We start from the raw sequence: 19,144 nt of genomic DNA, 5'->3' as shown, positions 1-19,144 counted from the left end.
CATTCCCCCTCCCAAGCTCCCATTTGGTCTTTCAGTCATAATCTGTTTTTTCTTCTTGTTGGCACTATACTCACATTTCACTGGCTAGGCTCCAGGTGTACAGGGAGGAAATTGAAAATAGAGAATGTTAGAATAAACATTGTAGCAGCAAGAAGTTTCTTGCCAATAGCTGGAGAGCGAGAGGGAAGAACTGTAAAAAGCAAACCAAATTGACTAATTCTGGTAAAAATTAGAATATACAGCTTTATAACCTCTGATGGCATTATTATAGTGCTGTAATGTATAAAATTGATAGTCATAAGTATGACTTGGATTCAGTAAAGAAAGTGTAAATTGGAGTTCGCATTGTGGCTCAGCAGTAACAAACCCAACTAGTATCCATGAGGATGAGGGTTTGATATTTACCCTTGCTTAGTAGGTTAAGGATCTGGTGTTGCTGTGTGAGCTGTGGTGTGGGTTGCAGACATGCTTGGATCCTGCATGCTGTGGTGCAGTCTGGCAGCTGCAGCTCCACTTTGACCCCTAGCCTGGGAACTTCCATATGCTGCAGGTATGGCTGAAAGAAAGAAAGAAGAAAAGAAAGAAAAGAAAAAAAGAGAAAGAGAGAGAGAGAAAGAAAGAAAGAAAGAAAGAAAGAAAGAAAGAAAGAAAGAAAGAAAAAGGAAGGAAGGAAGGAAGGAAGAAGAAAGAAAGAAGAAGGAAGAAAGGAAGAAAGAAGGAAAAAAGAAAATAAAATGCAAATTATATTCAGGTTTTTAAATTGGGTTAACAAATATGCAACCAACTTAGGAAATTCCAAAGAAGTTCCCATTGTGGCTCAGCGGGTTATGAACCTGACTAGTATCCAAGATAACATAGGTTTGATCTCCCTGACCTTGCTCCATGGGTTAAGGATCCAGCATTGGCATGAGCTGTGCTGTAGACCCACAACTGCAGCTCCAATTTGACCCCTAGCTGGGAGCTGCCCTATGCCAAAGGTGCATCCCTAAAAAACAAAATCAGAAAAACAAACAAAAGAAATTCCAAGATTGTAGAAAATGTTTTCAGTTGCTGCGAATTGCAAAAAAAAAAAAAAAAAAAATCCAAGTAACTGTCAAGAGGAAAGTAGAAAATAGATAAGTTATATTATAGCTTTATAATGCAATACTTAGAATAGTAAAAACAAAGTATAGCTTCATATGTATATATGTGTATGTATGTATACACATATGCCATAGAAAACTTAAACATACAATTTGCAAAAATAATGTATAAAATATAATTCATTTACCTATAGCTTAGAAATATTCAAAACTAAATAATATGGTGTTAAGGTTTCATATCTATGTGTCAAAACTAAAAAGAGAGCCAACACAGTGGTAAACACAAAATTCAGACTAGTGATTGTCTCAGAGCAGGGTAAATGAGGGTGGTACAGTTGGGTAGGGACATATACATAGAACTTCAAAAGTATGGTAATGTTGTTTCTTAAATTGGGTAATGGATACCCCAGTATTCATTTTATTACCAATACTATTATTTATAATATATATGTGTAAGATACATTTGTATATACGAAAGACTGGATAACAAAAATTTTGGTTCTCAAGAAAGTTGTCTTAGTTATCTAGAAAATTTTAGTTATGAGAAATATTTCCAAAGATATCAGATAAGTGATTCATTATTGTTATTTTTACAAAAGAATCATAAAAATAACCAGATGGCTGTATCAGGGAGCTCACTTAAAAAAACAAAATTTATTATTTACCTAAAAAAACTTTTTCGTATTGGAATGTTGGATACCTAAGGTTTTTTTTTTTTTTTTAATGGCCCCACCTGTGTCATGCAGAAGTTCCAGGCCAGGGGTCAAATCAGAGCTACAGTTGCGGCCTAAACCATAGCCACAGCAACACCAGTTCCAAGCCGCTTCTGCGACCTATGCCGCAGCTTGTGGCATTGTCAGATCCTTTACCCACTGAGTGAGGTCAGGGACCTGACTTATTACAATATTACATATTATAATACTATTCTATAAAATATTTACTTCTTTATATTATAGCTAAGTGGTTATTTTTATTTAGATCACATAGGTAAGCTGTATTATCTTTGAATTTTATTTCAGAATAGTTAAGGAGAATATTACAAAACATTTGTTATTAAAGGGGTAGCAGTACTATTAGGACTGAGAAAAAAATAATCTGTACCCATTTGGATATGTGAACACATTCTTCTGAAGGGTTAAGATTAAGCCAAAGTTTCTAAGAAAATTAAATTATACGAAGATTTAGGAAGCTTTATGTACTTCCCATTGTGTTTGTATTTTAATTGCATTATAATCCATAATTAATAATCTAATGCAGATTGACGTCCATGATTAAGAAGAAAAATCTATTAATTTTCATTTCTTGCTTATGAATAAAAGGATTCAGCTTCCTTCTGGTTAAAACTCTAAAAGGAACATGGACATTTTGAAAGATTTGCAAATATTTTTCATTGAGAAATATATTTTTTCATGCAAAATCATTTTAATTTCATCTGTAATTCTGAGAGGAAATGAATATTGGATTCTTCATTTGAGTTTTTGTTTGTTTGTTTGTTTTTCTTTTTAACAAGTGATCTGGGCACAGAGTACAATTTGATGCCTTGTATGAGGGTCTCTCTTTATATGCAAAATTCTTTATTTTCCTGGAAACTAATCTCCTTAGAAGCCAATACCCAAATCAAACAATGTACCCTTTTCAGTGCTGAATAAAAGTAGGTCAAAAAGGGATTAAAAGACTGGCATTGCACTAAAGTGAAGCAATGAAAGTTTCGCTCTTTAAGCTCTCCCTTGTTATGTGAGAATTTATAAATTACCAGTTAATTCAGACCCCTTCCTTCTGCCTCCTCTTGCTTGCCTCTCAGTGTGTAAGCCTTTATTGTTCATATATGTATGAGACATTGTTTTCTTAGAAATTTTCCCACTGCATCTGTTAGAAATTTTTAAATATCAGTCAGCATTGAGTCTACTTTGCTTTATCTGTGTATTTAATCAGTGAAGAAGCTTAGGTTTGATTAGCATAATATTCACTTTATTTTCTGATGCTCTTTCTTCTTCATTTACCTCTCCTTTTATCTTCAGTATCTGATGATCATCACTATGCCTTGAATAATAGTCTTAGATTTCTTTATAGCCTTCAGGTTATTGAAGTGTTTGAGTCAATATACATATTTGAAAACCTAGGTACAAGGAGCTAAAAAATCAGCATATAGTTGGTAAGATATAAGAGTTCGAAGTCTCACTGAGAATACCTTCAAACAAGAGAGTGGTAATCCACTACAGTACAAATTTAAATTCCATCCACTGATGAAAGTAGCTATATGACTTTGGCAGTGGTATCTAAACTTTGTGAACCTCTTTTATTCATATGGAAAATGTATACCTTTTATACAGTTTTATTTTTTTATCAATGCATTTTATTTAACCAATATGTTGAATAGTATCACTTCAGCTAGTAATCATTACAAAAATAAATGCAAATACTTTACATTCTTTTTTCTATTAAGTCCTCAGAATCTGGTGTGTATGGTTTATATTCTTAGTACTATTCTTATATTTGGCCAGTTAACCAAGTTCATTATCTCTTTTCGGTTTTTCCTGCTCTCAGCCTATCAATTATAAAAGGATATCCAACTGTCTATTTCTCTGCCTCTAAAATGACTGGATTAGATGAATTCTAGGGTTTCTTCCATCTTTACAACTGGATAGATCTTTGTTTAGGGGAGTTGTATCCTTAGTATAAATAATCCTTATCTAAGAATTTCTGGGTCAATTAGTATGTATAACTATTTTGTATCATTTTCTGTCTTCAAACTTTTATACTTCCTTACTTTCTCTCTTAATTCATAGATTTAAAATGAGAACAATCAGAAACAAGTTTCTCTATGCTTCTACCAGCAAAATGTACTAACATACCAGCTTCTGTCTAAACCCATACACAACAGGTTCTCCCACCATATTCTCATTTAAGCCTCAGCCTTTCACTGTGTACTGTATCTCATACTCTCTTGCCCTTGATCTTTTTTCCTTTTTCTCCTGAACTTTGCCCATTAGACAACAAAAATGCTGAAGTATCTTCCTTTTTAAAATTTTTTCTCTTACCCTACTTCACCTCCAGCTACCACCCCATTTACCTCCTGCCCTTTAAAACAAAATGCCTTTAAAACAGAGTTGTACAAGTGTACAGTAAATACTCACATAGCCTTCATACCTATTTTTAGTATTTTATCTTACCTTATCTCTTTAACATTCATTTTTCTTGAGCTCTTTGAAAGCTCCTTGCAGACATTGACATTTCACCACAAAATACTCCTTCATGTATCTCCTGAGAACTAGGGCATTCTCCTAGATAACCACAATCCAGTAATCACAGGATGTTTAACATTAATACAATAATATTATCAAATTTACTGGTAACCATATTCAGATTTTCCCAACTATTCAATAATACACACAAACTCTCTCTCTTTTAATATCCAGTAACCAATCAAGGGTTGTACATTGCTTTTAGTTGTCATATATCTTTAGTTTCCTTTAATTCAGAACCCTGTTCTTTATAATTTCTGTCTTTTGTGGTGACTTTTTTTTTTTTTTTTTTTAAGAATCTAGACCAAGTGTTTTGCATGCTATTCTCAATTGGGGTATATCTTTTTTTCTATTAGATGTGGCTAAACTGTTGGCAAGTCTACAATAAAATGACTCCTGAACATTTTTGGCGAGCATACTCCAGAACAATTCTTACCCAAATCAATTATAACTATGGTCATTGTAATATGGTGATTTTTTGTTCCCGTTAGGACTTGTGCACTTACTAGTTTTCTTCTTTTCTCTTGAGCCCCTGATAATTAGGCTTCTATACTGCCACTCTTACAAAACTGCTGTTGTCAAGGTCATCAGTGACTTTCATTTACAACCTTGACGGACAAGTCTCAGCCCTTATTTTCCTAGGTGTATCAGCTGCATTTGACAAAACTGATTTCTTTCTCCTTAATATACTTTCTTTAGTTGGCCTCTGAGTTACCAATAGAATGATTCTTCATCAGTCTCCTTTGGTGGTTCTTTTCCTTAACCTCTAAATGTGAGAAAACCTCAGAATTTAGGCTTCATATTCCTACTACATCTCAACATGTGGCAATTTGAGTCTTCTAGTTGCTCAGGTCCAAAATTCTGGGGTCATACTTGACTCTTTTCTTTCTTTTCCCTCTATGTCTGCTCATCAGCAAATCGTGTCAGATTGTCTGCTCTATTTTTAAAATATGTACCAAAGCTAGTTACTCCCCACCACTTCCATTGCCCCAGCCTTAGTCTGAGCAACTATCATGCCTGGCCTTGACTACTGCAGTGCCAGTCAGACTCCCTGCTTCTACCTTGGCTTGCCTGTACAAATTCTTTTGAAAAAGTCCAAGTTGCAAAATCCATCTAATTCAAAATAAAATCCAAAGTTCTGGAGTTCCCTGGTGGCTCAGTGGGTTAAGGATCCAGTGTTGTCCCAGCTGTGACTCAGTTCACTGCTGTGGTGCAGGTTTGATACCTAGCCCAAGAACTTCCACATGCCATGGGTGTAGCAAAATAAATAAATAAGTAAAAAATAAAAATAAAATCCAGAGTTCTTATGTAGATTATAAAGAAGCCTTGCATACTCTGGCCCATGGCTATTTTTGACCTTCTCTTCTGCTGGTCTCCTATTTACTAATTGTGTGTTATCCCCTTTGTGTAGAAAACTCTTCTCCCCAGACAGTGCTTATTTTGATCACTTCATTCAGATCTCAAATGTCACCTTACCAGAGAAGCCCTTTCAGATCATCGATTCTAAAATAAGTCTCCTCTCCTTCGCTCTTTGTCCTCTTTCTCTGTTTATTTTTCTTCTTAGCCCCTGTTGTAGTCATTTCTTTTGTGTGTTTCCTCTGTCTACCTTCACCGGAATGTGTATTTTGTGGCAGCCGGCAATGCTATATCCCTGACCCTAAGAGTAGTGCTTAGCACCTAATAAATAGTTGTTAATTGGCTGTTGAGATTGCTCTTAGTTGTCTGTTAATGATGGAAAGAAAATGAGTTTTTTCCCACTTCCAGTGAAAGTTTTAGTTTTATAACTGCTCTTCTTTCCTCTTGAAATGTTATTTACAATGTTTCAAAGTATACTTTAGCAAAGAAATTATGTTTTTGTGGGTTGTATAAATTAATGGGTTATTTATAGTTTTGCTGATTCTTATTACTAATCCCAATGTTTTTCCTCAATGTTCAGATATGATTCCTTAAAAGGAAAACCAAAATTCTCATATGTTAATCTAGTGTTGTTTCTTTTATTATAAATAAAAATACAAAGTCTTTTGCTAAATTATCCCCTTAGGAATTTTAAAGCTCATTAGTAAACAGTATTTATTTTGATGTCCTACATAATTCTCTAGGAAGTCTACCTGTTTTCTACTAGCTTAGGGAGAGAGTGCTCACTTCTCTTATTTGTAGTTATCTTCCTCAGTCACTCCGTAGCTTCTTTCCACCTGACAACTACGTCAGCAATTCCCTTTGTATGGAGTTTTTTTCTTCTTGTTTCCCATGACTGGCTTTTTGCCATTCAGGTCCTAGTTTTGTTACTTGCTCAATAAAGCTTTTTCCTAACTACCTATCTAAAATATTCATCAGATCAATTTCAACCATATCGTTCTATTTTAATTTTATTTATGTCATTTATCAATTGATATAAATGTTTGTTATCAAACACTTAATGTCCATTATTCTTCAGTAGAATATAAGAATATCCCTTGTTGGACTTCCCACTGTGGTTTAGAGGGTTAAGAACCTGACATGGTGTCCATGAGGATGCAGCTCAATCCCTGGCCTTTCTCAGTGAGTTAAGGATCCATTGTTGCCACAAGCTGTGGCCTAGTTTGCAGATGTGGCTAGGATCTGACTTTGCTGTGACTGTGGCATAGACCAGCAACTATAGCTCCTATTCCCTAGCCTGGGAACTTCCATATGTTGCTGGTGAGACTGTAAAAAAGAAAAAAAGAATATCCCTTGTTATCTATTGTGTCCTAGCTCCTTCATTAGGATCACTGTCTCCATCCTTTTCCATGCCTGTAGCTGGGTTAGTTCCCACAGCTTCCCCCCCCACCCCACTATCCACTGCTAATGAGATCCCAATATTCTAACAGTTAGGCCCATGAGGTTTAGGATCATTAGAAAGATAAAGGGAGCTGTAGGACTGGAATTCAAGTCTTCCCTTGAGGTTTATACAGTCCTTCTGTAACTTATAAAGAATACCACTGCCTTGGGCTGTTAACTCTTAGGTATAATAACTATTTTCTATGTTAGTTATCATCATAGTATCTAACACATTCCATATATAGGTAGGTACCTTAATAAATACTGTTCAATGATGATAATCCTTACAAGCCCAATGTTAGGATGCTCTGAAAGTCTATTGCTGCATAAATAACCACTGCAAAGCTTAGTGCATTTAAATAACAATTACCTATTTTATTGACAAATCTTCTGTTTAGGTAGGACTTGGGGAAGCTTTTCTGTTTATACAGCATCAGCTGGAGAGGCTTGGCTTCCTAAAGCATGATGCTGTGTTCTGAGAGCAGGTTTCTCAAAAGATAGGACATGGAAGCAACCAGAAACTGGTATAGTGATGCTTCTGTATCACACTGGTCAGGCAGTCATAGAGCTCAATTTTAGGGAGCAGACATCAATGCCACCTCTTGGTAGGAGTACTGTATGTTAGCATAATATTAATATTATAAAAGAAATTGGAGCCATGTCACCTTAGATATACTCCATTTTCATTTTTTAATCAAAATAAGGAAAAAGTAAAATAAGAAAACCTGTGGGTCATGTCATAATAGAAATTAGAATAGTATTTATGAGAAGATATTTTTTAAAAAATCACTGGACTCTGGGAAAGTTAACACCATTTCAGACTACTAGCTTATCTTTTAACCTAAATACTATGAAACACATCAAATAGGTGGTCAAATTGAGGATTACTTGAATGATCTTGAAAGTTAATGAAACTATTAAAATACCTTCCTATTAACTTAAGCTTCTAAAAAAGAGGAAGAAGAAATAAATGCCTATTTCTAGAGTTAACTTTTTTGTTCTAAAGCATTTCACTTTGGTCTTGTGGGCAACTTGGAAGATATTGTGATCTTCTTGTAAAAACTAAATTCCAGAGCAAAGAAATGTTTACTTTGTGCGGTATAAATAGAATTGAATGAAATGAAAATGTATGTGTTCAGTTAACTCTGATATCTGGTTTTCTGAAGTCAAAATATTTTATTCATCTTAGAGAAAAAAAAATAGAAGGAGTAAGAAGGTCTTAAATTTTCCACTATTCACTGTATCTAAGCTCATTTATAAGCAAAACGGAAATAATGTGGGTATTTGAATTGGCAAACAATGTGGCTATACTTCTATACTTTCTTTCCCTTTTGTTCCTCCACTCTATCTTGCCTAAATATGTTTTTATATATATCTCAATATATATATTGAAATGCTCTGAAAGTAGATATGGAACACAAAGATGCATGCTGTATTTGTCAGCATCTGGAATATTTTAACATGAAAGTTCATCCCAATATGTTTCCATTTTTATTCCCTCTTGGATAATCCAGTCTTGCAACATATTTGTTGCTCAACCTCCCCATGTCACTTTTCTATGCAATTTTAAAGGTTGCTACAGTGCCAAGGTGAGGAATGGTCTCTTTCTAGAACGGGTAACACTTAAAGTTCAATTAACTCAGCAGAACAACTGATGAGACCTCCAGATAATGCCTTGGTGATATATTTCAAAATATTGAAGTTCAGAACTTAAATTTATCCTTTTACTGGTCAGCCTGCAATTGGAAATTTTATTTAAAGGCAAACTGAAATAAAATGCATTTTATAACTGATTCTGAAGAAGTTACTTTTATCCCTAAGATATATTGTTAAGAACGCCTCTCGCTTCCCTATTAAAATGTACCTCGCTTCCTTGAACTCTTGCATATAAAAAAACAGAGGGAGGACCATCCCTGAAATTCTGAAATCAAAATCACAGTCATCTGTTTAAGAGGTGGCAGATTATATTGAAAAGAAGACTGAACCTGAAATTAGAAAGCCTCAGTTGGAGTCCCACCTTCACCATTTACCAGTCTGTCTTTAAGCAAGTGTGGAATTTGAGCAACCTCTTCAGTCCTGTATCCTCATTTGTAAATTAAGGAACATGTTATCACCTGAGAGCCTGATAATCTTGAGGTTAGATGATATATCAAATGTGCAAGTGGTTAATAAATGATAAAACATCATGTAAACAGAAACTATTATCAATCATTTTAGAGGCTTTAATGAAAGAAATATAGATTTTTGTAAGTTAGGGCTATTAAAATGCCATTAAAAATATTGTGCAATGTGGTTATAAAATACATTTTCTAAAGTCAAATATAATATTTTTGTACTATTTTAAATAAGGTATAAGTTCATTAAAGACGGAAATCAAGTGTTAGACATCATTGTGTCTCTAACATTGTCTAGAACAGTATGTCAGGATGGTTGTTGAGTGATTGAGAAAGATATTTATGAGGTCATTATTCCTCAACTTGGAGAGGAATAAATTGGCTTCTTTTAGCATTTTTAATTTCTAGTTAATAATTATTAGCTAATTAATAATTAGCTAATTTCAAGTTAATTATTATACTGTTGTTGATTTCATAGACTGCACTTTGAGATGTATAAGTGCACTGGGAATGGGGGAGAGAGGGAAGCGATATCAAATAATTAGTATCAACTGTTGCGAGAATATTGTCACTCTGAGGTTAGCATGGCTAAGAGGATTAGTGATGCTAGCCTGCAACTTACTTTAAAAAATGTAAATTGGAAAGACTATCCTAAATTTGCAGTATTTCCAACAAGTTATTCCCAAAATTTAAAACAAGGTTGCCCTAACCTGAAGTGTGAACTTTATGTTGCTGCCTCATTTCATGCATCCTCTCGGGAATTTCCCTAGGAATTTTATTACTTTTCTAGCTTCTGATATAGCTTTAAATGACGTCTTTCTTACTCCCTCATAAAAGTTTTCAGAAAATCGTCCATCCCCAACTAAAACACTGTTTTATAATTGCATTTTAGGGCTGCACCTGCAGCATATGGGGTCGAATTGGAGCTACAGCCACTGGCCTATACCACACCTCACAGCAACACCGGATCCTTAACTCACTGAACGAGGCCAGGGATCCAACGTGCATCCTCCTGAATCCTAGTTGGGTTCATTAACTCCTGAGCCATGAAGGGAACTCCCCAATTTTTTTTTTTTCTATATCAATACAGTTTATTTTCTAATATGATTGAACTTGTTTTCCTACTTATCACCTGTAAAAATGAACATACTGACTTGAAATGCAGTTTAAGTCATAGTTGCAGAGAAAATTTATTCATTAAACTTTTATTGAGCAACTGATATGTGCCTTTCAGTCTCCAATACTCTTTCCATTTAATTGGGCCCAAGTTTATACGGTTTCTGGAAAAATCATCTGTATCTGTTTCATGGAGACAGAAGCAATTTCAACTAATGGTTCTTTTGCCTTGGATAATAAGACAGCTTTTTCAGTTGTTAATAATAATAAGCTTTATAGTATAAAAGATTATTTCTTTAGGGTGGTAACAGAGTTTGAAAAAGTATCTCTTTTCTCTTTTGTCTTTTTAAAAGAAAACTTGTAATAAAAATAATACATTTAAATGTAGCCAGGAGTAAGGAATAGGTTTCAAGCAAAAGGAACAAATATATAAAGCAAGTGACTCACTAACCATGATAAATCAAGGAACTATCTATCCTTTGTTCAGAGAGACTGGAATATAGGAGATATATTTATGAAAATAGTAAAAAAGTGAGGTTGACAAATTAATAGGGCCCAGATCATTAAAGGCCTTGTTTTCTTGCTAAGAAGTCAAAACTTTTTTTGTAAGGCAGAGAGGAGAGGTATTTTCATGGGTAGTTTTGGAAGGGATTTTAATAATATACCCAAGTAAAATGAACTCAGTGAAGAGCTATGGCACAGAGACAGAACCTAGTGAGCACAACATTTCAGGAGAGCTACCACGGGGAGAGGAGCCTGGGAAGGAGAGCCAGAAGGAAAATCCAATGAGGAGTCCAAAGGCTTTCTTGATCTAGAACAGCAGAGTTCAAAATGTGCTCAATTTATTCAATTACGTTTTTTTAATTAAATAGTTTAATGACATTAGCATCAGTTGAGGTTGAAAGTTCCATGTAATTTTATGAATAATCCTAATTTGAGGATATACTCTATCCAGAATAAAATGATGCAGGCTAGCATTATAAAGAGCATCTCTAGTGTGGAATAATGTAAAAATAGCAGAGCTGTCTATTCAGAGAGAACTTGACTCTTAGGAGCTCTAAGCATGTTAGATATTGAAGCAAAGCCATGTTTCCTCTACACCACAAAGAAGCATGATAAGCAATTACTCAATTATTATTGACTGTATCCTAAAGGTCTACTGCTGTTTTTTTAATGGTTTGTGTGGCACAACTAGCTGGTATTCTTCAGGAGGTGATTAGAATGAAAACTTATAAAATGTGCTCTCTAAATAAAGTTTAATCAGTGAAATGAAAAAAAAAAAGAAGATAACAAGCAATGCTTTTCCCATCTGGCCCTTCCTAGATTTTCACCACTTTCCCATTGATCCTCATTTTCAAGCCCAAGTGAGCTAATTGCAATTTCCCCTTAAGCATATCGTATAATTCTTTTTTTTTTTTTTTTTTGTCTTTTGTCTTTGTTGTTGTTCTTGTTGTTGTTGTTGCTATTTCTTGGGCCGCTCCCGCAGCATTTGGAGGTTCCCAGGCTAGGGGTTGAATCGGAGCTGTAGCCACCTGCCTACGCCAGAGCCACAGCAACGCGGGATCCGAGCCGCGTCTGCAACCTACACCACAGCTCACGGCAATGCCGGATCGTTAACCCACTGAGCAAGGGCAGGGACCGAACCCGCAACCTCATGATTCCTAGTCGGATTCGTTAACCACTGCGCCGCGACGGGAACTCCATATCATATAATTCTTAACATGATTCCCCCACCCATTCTACCTGGAAAGTTTCTGCACCTCCTTAGAGACTCAGCTGAAATGCACTGCATTTTTATAAAATCTTCTGTGATGTCTCAGACTGTTGGTTCTTTATCTGCAGTGCATATAATGAACACCCACACTATCTTCCTAAGACACCCTCTTAGTTCCTGAAGGACAGGAATTTGTGTCCTCAACATATGGACAAGTACTGGACATATAGCAGGAACTTAGTGTGTCCCAAGCATGAACACTATAGCTACCCTGAAGGGAAACTTGGGCTTCATTTTTTGTTCTTTGCTGTGTAAAATGTAAGTGACCATTCATCAGAATGCCTTACTGTTGTTAATTGAGTCCCTTAAAAACATTGAAATTTGTGGTTGGTGCCTTCCTTCTTACCTGCCAAAGGTCCTATCAGTGCCACCCTGTCAATTCAGTTGTCCTATGCCTTCTCTACAACCTCTCTACTGCACCCATCTCTCTTGAAGGAATTTACTCTTTCTCTCTTGTTTTATAGCTTTCCAAACAAAAGCCAATTTTAAAAATCTCTGAACCATTAGTTTTAGCCTTTTTGTCTCCATATTTAATTATATATATCTTGTGTGTGTGTGTGTGTGTGTGTGTGTGTGTGTCTTTTTAGGGCCGCACCTGCAGCAGCCTTATGGAAGTTCCTGGACTAGAGATCATATTGGAGCTGCATCTGCCAGCCTATACCACAGCCACAGCAATGCCAGATCCAAGCCACATCTTCGACCTATACCACAGCTTGCAGCAACACCAGATCCTGAACCCACCTAGTGAAGCCAAGGATCGAACCTGCATCCTCATGGATACTAGTCAGGCTCTTAACCAACTGAACCACAATAGGAACTTCCATGTTTAATTATATATATTTTTTTTTAATTCACAGAATGTGGTTGGTATGCTACGTCTCAAAGAAATACTTGGAAAACAAACCAGCAAATGAACTTAAGTCTAATGTGTATCCAAGTGCCCAACCACTTTCCTTTTACCAGTAAATTATAGCATTCAAGGCACTTTGTTGCTTCACACTAAGAAAGAAAAGATTAAGAGCTGTCTGATCTTGAGCACAGTTTACTAGACTGAGCAGGTGTCCTGGCTGCACATGTGCATGTTTTCCATCCATAGCTTTTTATTTTTATGTTTTTATTTCTGCTTTATTTGACGCTTTGAACCATATAAAAATACTGGTGTTCTAATGTGGCTTTTCCTTAGTTTATATGTGCACACACAGATACACAGAGCTATTATATTTTTAAATGAATTATAATTTATTTACAGTGTTGGATTAATTTTAGGAGTACAGCAAAGTGATTCATTTACACATAGATATGTTTCTTTTTTTCAGGTTCTTTTCCCTTATAGGTTATTACAAAATATTGGGTATGATTCCTTGTGCTATATAGTAGGTCCTTGTTGATTATCTCTTTTTTTCCTTCTTCCAATTTTTAAAAAAATTTTGGACCCATAACTTATAATTTACATATTGTGGGAGTTCCAATCATGGCACAGTGGAAACGATTCTGACTAGGAACCATGAGGTTGCAGGTTCAATCCCTGACCTTGCTCGGTGGGTTAAGGATCTGGCGTTGCTGGGAGGTCGCAGACATTGCTCATATCTAGCGTTGCTGTGGCTCTGGCATAGGCCATCAGCTACAGCTCCGATTAGACCCCTAGCCTGGGAAGCTCCATATGCTGCAGGTGTGGCCCTAAAAAGACAAAAAGACAAAATAATAATAATAATTTACAGGTTATCAACTCTGAAACTATGACAGGTTAAGGCAAGGCAGGCTAGATTTGTTCCTCCTGCTAGGTAAGACAATAGATACCTAGTTTATATCCAAATAGTTTTGCTGCCTTTCTGTATTTTTCAACTGTTAATTTTTTTTTTTTTTTTAATCTCAGAGTTATCAGGGCAAGGTTGCACCAACAGCAAAAGTGATTCACCTTGTGGTGAATAAGGCCCTGGTTTTACTTTCTCATCATTTGGCTCATGTTTCTCAAACTGGAGTTCACTACTATGTGTTTCAGTGAGCTGCTCAGAGAGGTGAGCTTCCAAATTGATGAAGCCCTGTTCCAGGAAGGATAGCGCCCCCTACTGGATATCTCAGAGATGCTAGTGGCTGTTCCATTCTTCCTCTAGCCTCTGCTTCTGAGTATCCTCTTCATTTACTCCCTTTCTGAAGACCACCTTTTCTTTAAAATTGAGGTTTAGTTTATTTACAATGTTGTGCTAATTTCTACTATACAGCAAAGTGATTCATTTATACATATATATATACACACATACATATATACATATACACACACACATTCTTTTTTAAAATATTATTTTCCATTATGGCTTATCATAGAATATTGACTATAGTTACTGTGATAAACAGTAGGACCTTGCTGTTTATCCATTCTATATACAATAGCTTACATCTGCTAACCGCAACCTCCCAATCCATCTCTCCCTAAACCTGCTCCCCTTAGCAACTACAAGTCTTTTCCTTATTTCCCTTAATCTGTTTCTGTTTCATAGATAGGTTCATTTGTGTCATATTTTAGGTTCCACATACAAGTGATATCATATGGTATTTGTCTTTCTCTTTCTGACTTAACTTCACTTAGTATGATAATCCCTAGTTCCTAGTTATCTATTTTATGTAAAGTAGTATGTATATTTAATCCCAAACTCCTCATTTATCCCTCTCCCTGCTATTTCCCCTCTGGTAAACAAGTTTGTTTTCTATGTCTGTGAATCTACTTCAATTTTGTATATAAGTTTGTTTGTATCTTTTTGTTTGTTTAGTTTCCACATCTAAGCAGATATCATGTGATATTTGTTTTTCTCCACAGAAATATATGGCTTACTTCACGTAGTATGATAATCTTTAGGTCTATCCATGTTGCTGAAAGTGCCATTATTTCATGCATTTTATGACCGAGTAATATTCCATTGTATATATATACCACATTTTATTTATTCATTTATCTGTTGATGGCCATTTGGGTTGCTTCCATGTCTTGGCTATTGTAGATAGGGCGGTAGTGAACACTGGGCTGCATGTGTCTTTTAAAATTATGGTAGATATTTGCCCAGGAGTAAGATTGCAGGATCATATGTTAGTTCTAATTTTAGTTTTTAAAGAAACTTCCATACTATTCTTCATAGTGGCTGTACCAATTAATGTTCCCAACAATGAAGGGGGGTTCCTTTTTCTCTACACTCTAGCATTAATTATTTGTAGACTTTTTAATGATGGCCATTCCCACTGGTGTGAGGAGATACTTCATTGTAGTTTTGATTTGCATTTCTCTAATTAGTGATGTTGAGTATCTATTCATGCATCTTTTGGCCATTTATATGTCTTCTTTGGAGAAATGTCTATATACATTTTCTACCCATTTTTTGATAAGATTGTTTGTTTGATATTGAGCCATATAAGCTCTTTGTATATTTTGGATGTTAATCCCTTGTCAGTTACATTGTTTGTGACTATTTTCTCCCATTACTTAAGTTGTCTTTACATTTTGTTTATGGTTTCCTTTGTGTACAAATGCATTTAAGTTTAATTAGGTCTCATTTATTTATTTTTGTTTTTATTTTCATACTCTAGAAGGTGGATTCAAAAAGGTATTGCTGGAGTTCCCTTTGTGGCTCAGTGGTAACGAATCTGACTAGTATCCATGAGGATCTGGGTATGATCCCTGGCCCTGCTCATTGGGTTAAGAATCTGGCATTGCCATGAGCCTGACATGGGGCTCAGAACTCTCAATCCTGTGGGAGAACCTCTGTGATATAATTGTTTTCCAGTTTGTGGGCCATCCACAGTTGTGGTGGTGGGTAGTGGGATTTAAATATATCATACGTGCACCCTCCTCCCATCTCATTGGGTTTCTTCTTTATGTCTTTGGATGTTTGGTAGGTTCCAGTCTTTTTATTAGTAGTTGTTCAGCAGTTAGCTGTGATTTTTGGTGGGCTGATGAAAGGAGGTAAGCTAAGGTTTTTCTGTCGATCATCTAGTCCTGAGGAGTGGCTCTTTGATAGTTTAGAAATTGGCTCCTTTACCCTTGTACTTTCTTTTTGGACAAAACAAAAACAGTGAAGTTGTCTAAATAATCAAGTTCCTTCTAATTTGAATTAGATAAGGACAAGATCTCATTGTTGGAAAATTACACTGCAGGACAAATAAGATCATTTGTATTAAAACATTTGATTATTGGGTTTTGATGACAGATAAAGAACCATCAGTTTTAGTCAAGTTAAAAATGTATTTATACTTTTATGCTTATAAATGGTGTCTTAGGCATAAAAATATTGGAAATAAATAGAAAGTAGGATTTGATTTTTAAATTAATACCATATGTCAAAACGTTTAAGACCCTATTCATGATTCTAGGAACTTCATAATATTTTTAAAGGTAGAATGAGGGAGAAGAATGTTTTATTGGAAGCCATTTTTCCATAAAGCATCTGGGTATCTTGCTACTGTATTTTTAGCCCAACCTGTGAATAATATGGGCAGCTTAATAATCTATTTAAACACAGCTCTGAAAATTATCTCTTTGCCTTCAACTTTCATTTAAGCACAGAATCTTTCTATGCAAAAGTACAAGTTTAGCAAGAAAAGCATCTTCTTCAGCATTTGCTTTTGAAACAGAGCTAAGAAAGTGAGGTAGTTCTAAATATCTAATAGGAATAAAGTACAGAATTTATTATTATATATTCCATTGAATGAGTTTTATTTTCTTAGCTCCTTGTTCTTAACAAAAGATTATTCCTTTTCACTTTCTTTCATGAAAATCCTTTGGCTAAAAATTGTTAAGAAATCCACAAGCAGGAATTCCCCTTGTGGCTCAGGGGTTTAAGAACCCAACATAGTGTCCATGAGGATTCAGGTTCGATTCTTGCCCTTGCTGAGTGGGTTAAGGATTTGGCGTTGCCATGAGCTGCAGCATAGGTCACAGGTGCAGTTCGGATCCACTGTTGCTGTGGCTATAGAGCAGGCCTCAGCTGTAACTTCAATTATTCAACCCCTAGCCTAGGAACTTCTATATACCACAGATGTGGGAAAGAAAGAAAGAGAGGGAAAGGAAGAAAGGAAGAAAGAAAAGAAAGAAAGGAAGAAAGAAAGGAAGGAGGAAAGGAAGGAAGGAAGGAAAGGAAGGAAGGAAGGAAGGAAGGAAGGAAGGAAGGAAAGAAGGAAGAAAGGAAGGAAGGAAGGGAAAGAAATTGTGTTCATTTCTTGCTTCTCGGTGGCTCCACTCCGTTTAATACCACTCTCGAGGGCCTCAAAAACGCTTTTTCTTTTTGCCTTCCAAATTCCTCTTCCTCTCCCCTTTCCTTGTTTGTATTCTTCCTGCAAATTAAAACTACATTGCCATAATAAAAATAAGTAAGGTGAATTTATGACTGGATGGATAGATAGATAGAAGTGTGATAAACCAAGTCTAGTAAGTTGTTAACAGTAAAATCTAGGTGGAGAATATTGAGTTATTCACTGAATCTTAATTCTTTCATCTTTGCTATGTGTTTGAAAGTTGTCATAATAAAACCTCTTAGTGGCTATCCACAGAGGATAGGATGACAGGGCCTTTCACTAACTCTGTGTTTAAATTATTTGCAATTATGTTATTGGAGGAAAATGAAAATAATTCAGTGGAGCAGGCTTTCCAACTTTGATATCTGTAAATAATTTTAAATCAAGCCAAAAAGATTATCTGGGTTTTTCCTTTTATCTATGTCACAGAAATCTACTCTCTTACATTTGCTTAATTTTGCTCTTATAAACAGTGCATTTGAAATGTGTAAAAACAAATAATTTTATTCATTCTTCTGAAGATATTTTAGTGGACTTGACTAGTGGCTTTTGAAAGGAGAATTAGGATGTTTTCATGCTTCTTGGCCTAAGGCATTTAGTACTTGGAAATGCCCTATCTTTAATCTCTAATTGCATTAAATTTCTGTGTCTGACTCATGAGGAAAGGAAGCATCAAAGAAGAAATATGAAAATCTAATTTGTTTCTAAATACAATAACCATTGATATATTTTAGACAATGTGACACCTATGTTCCAAGAGTCCTAACCAGAAGAATTGAGTCCAAGAATATGCCAGTTAAACAGTTCAATCAGTTAAATGTTTTTATTATTACAGGTCTCCTTTCTCCAAGGAGATTTAAGCAATGTGCTAACATTGAGTTATCTTTATACTATGTCTCTGAGAGGGATAGAGGAAGAGATCATTACTGTTAATTTTTATTCACCTAGTAAACATTTATTTAACATTTATATCATTTATGACTCTGAAGTTAATATTTTACTTATTGTATCCTCTGTTTAGAAGACATTTTTTCTTAAATTTTCTGTCAATGACTATTGGAAGAAAAGTTGGATAGAAATAAAGGTAAAAATAAGAAAAAATAGAATTTGTCTCTAGGTTCCACTTCTCTATTCCTCTCATCATGGATTACATGAATGACACATTTATGTTTACCAGTCTTCCTGTGTGCTGCTGGTATATTCTGCAGCTGCCTTCTCAGTCCCTCACAATACATAACGTTCCATTGTCTTCATCTCTTGTCCTCCCCAGGTAAAATGTCCAGCGATCGAGCTTTGAGGAAGCAGCAACAGTTAAACAACCTTGTTTATGTGGTGACAAATCAGGCCAAACCTGGTGACAGAATTGTGGATTTCTGCAGCGGTGGGGTATTACATCTCTCCTTTATTTTCTGCCTTTCCAAGACTTTGTGGCTTTACTACATTTCATTCAAGGTCATGTTTTTATTTGGCAAGATTGTTGTCTCAGAATAAACAAAAGCCTTTGTGACCAAAGTTATCTTTTTTTTTTTTTTTTTTTTGCCTTTTTCAGGGTCATGTTGGGATTGTCCTTGCTCACATGCTGCCATCGTGCCAGGTAAAGTCTAATAGATGAAAGGAAACTTCAGAAAACTACAAATTCAGTTAGCTGAGTCTGGCTTATCACCCCTCTTTGAGTTTATAATCATTCACCCAAGTAAATAAGTGGCACAGGCGTTTTATTTTTCTTTGAACTAAACTTATAAG

At 35.4% G+C, this 19,144-nt stretch overlaps 1 protein-coding gene across 1 annotated transcript in view; it reads left to right on the top strand.

The window, feature by feature from the left end:
• Window positions 1-19,144, top strand: part of GSTCD (glutathione S-transferase C-terminal domain containing) — a 128,882-nt gene that overhangs the window by 80,559 nt on the left and 29,179 nt on the right. The window contains exons 6-7 of the mRNA XM_021101711.1: window positions 18,672-18,787; window positions 18,951-18,995. Of these exons, the coding sequence (XP_020957370.1) occupies window positions 18,672-18,787; window positions 18,951-18,995 (161 nt within the window). The remainder of the gene's footprint in view (window positions 1-18,671; window positions 18,788-18,950; window positions 18,996-19,144) is intronic.

This window comes from Sus scrofa, chromosome 8 (genome assembly GCF_000003025.6).
Source record: "Sus scrofa isolate TJ Tabasco breed Duroc chromosome 8, Sscrofa11.1, whole genome shotgun sequence".
NCBI lineage: Eukaryota > Metazoa > Chordata > Mammalia > Artiodactyla > Suidae > Sus > Sus scrofa.
The sequence above is the reverse complement of the archived record's forward strand: the minus strand, read 5'-3'. Positions and strand labels throughout refer to the sequence as shown.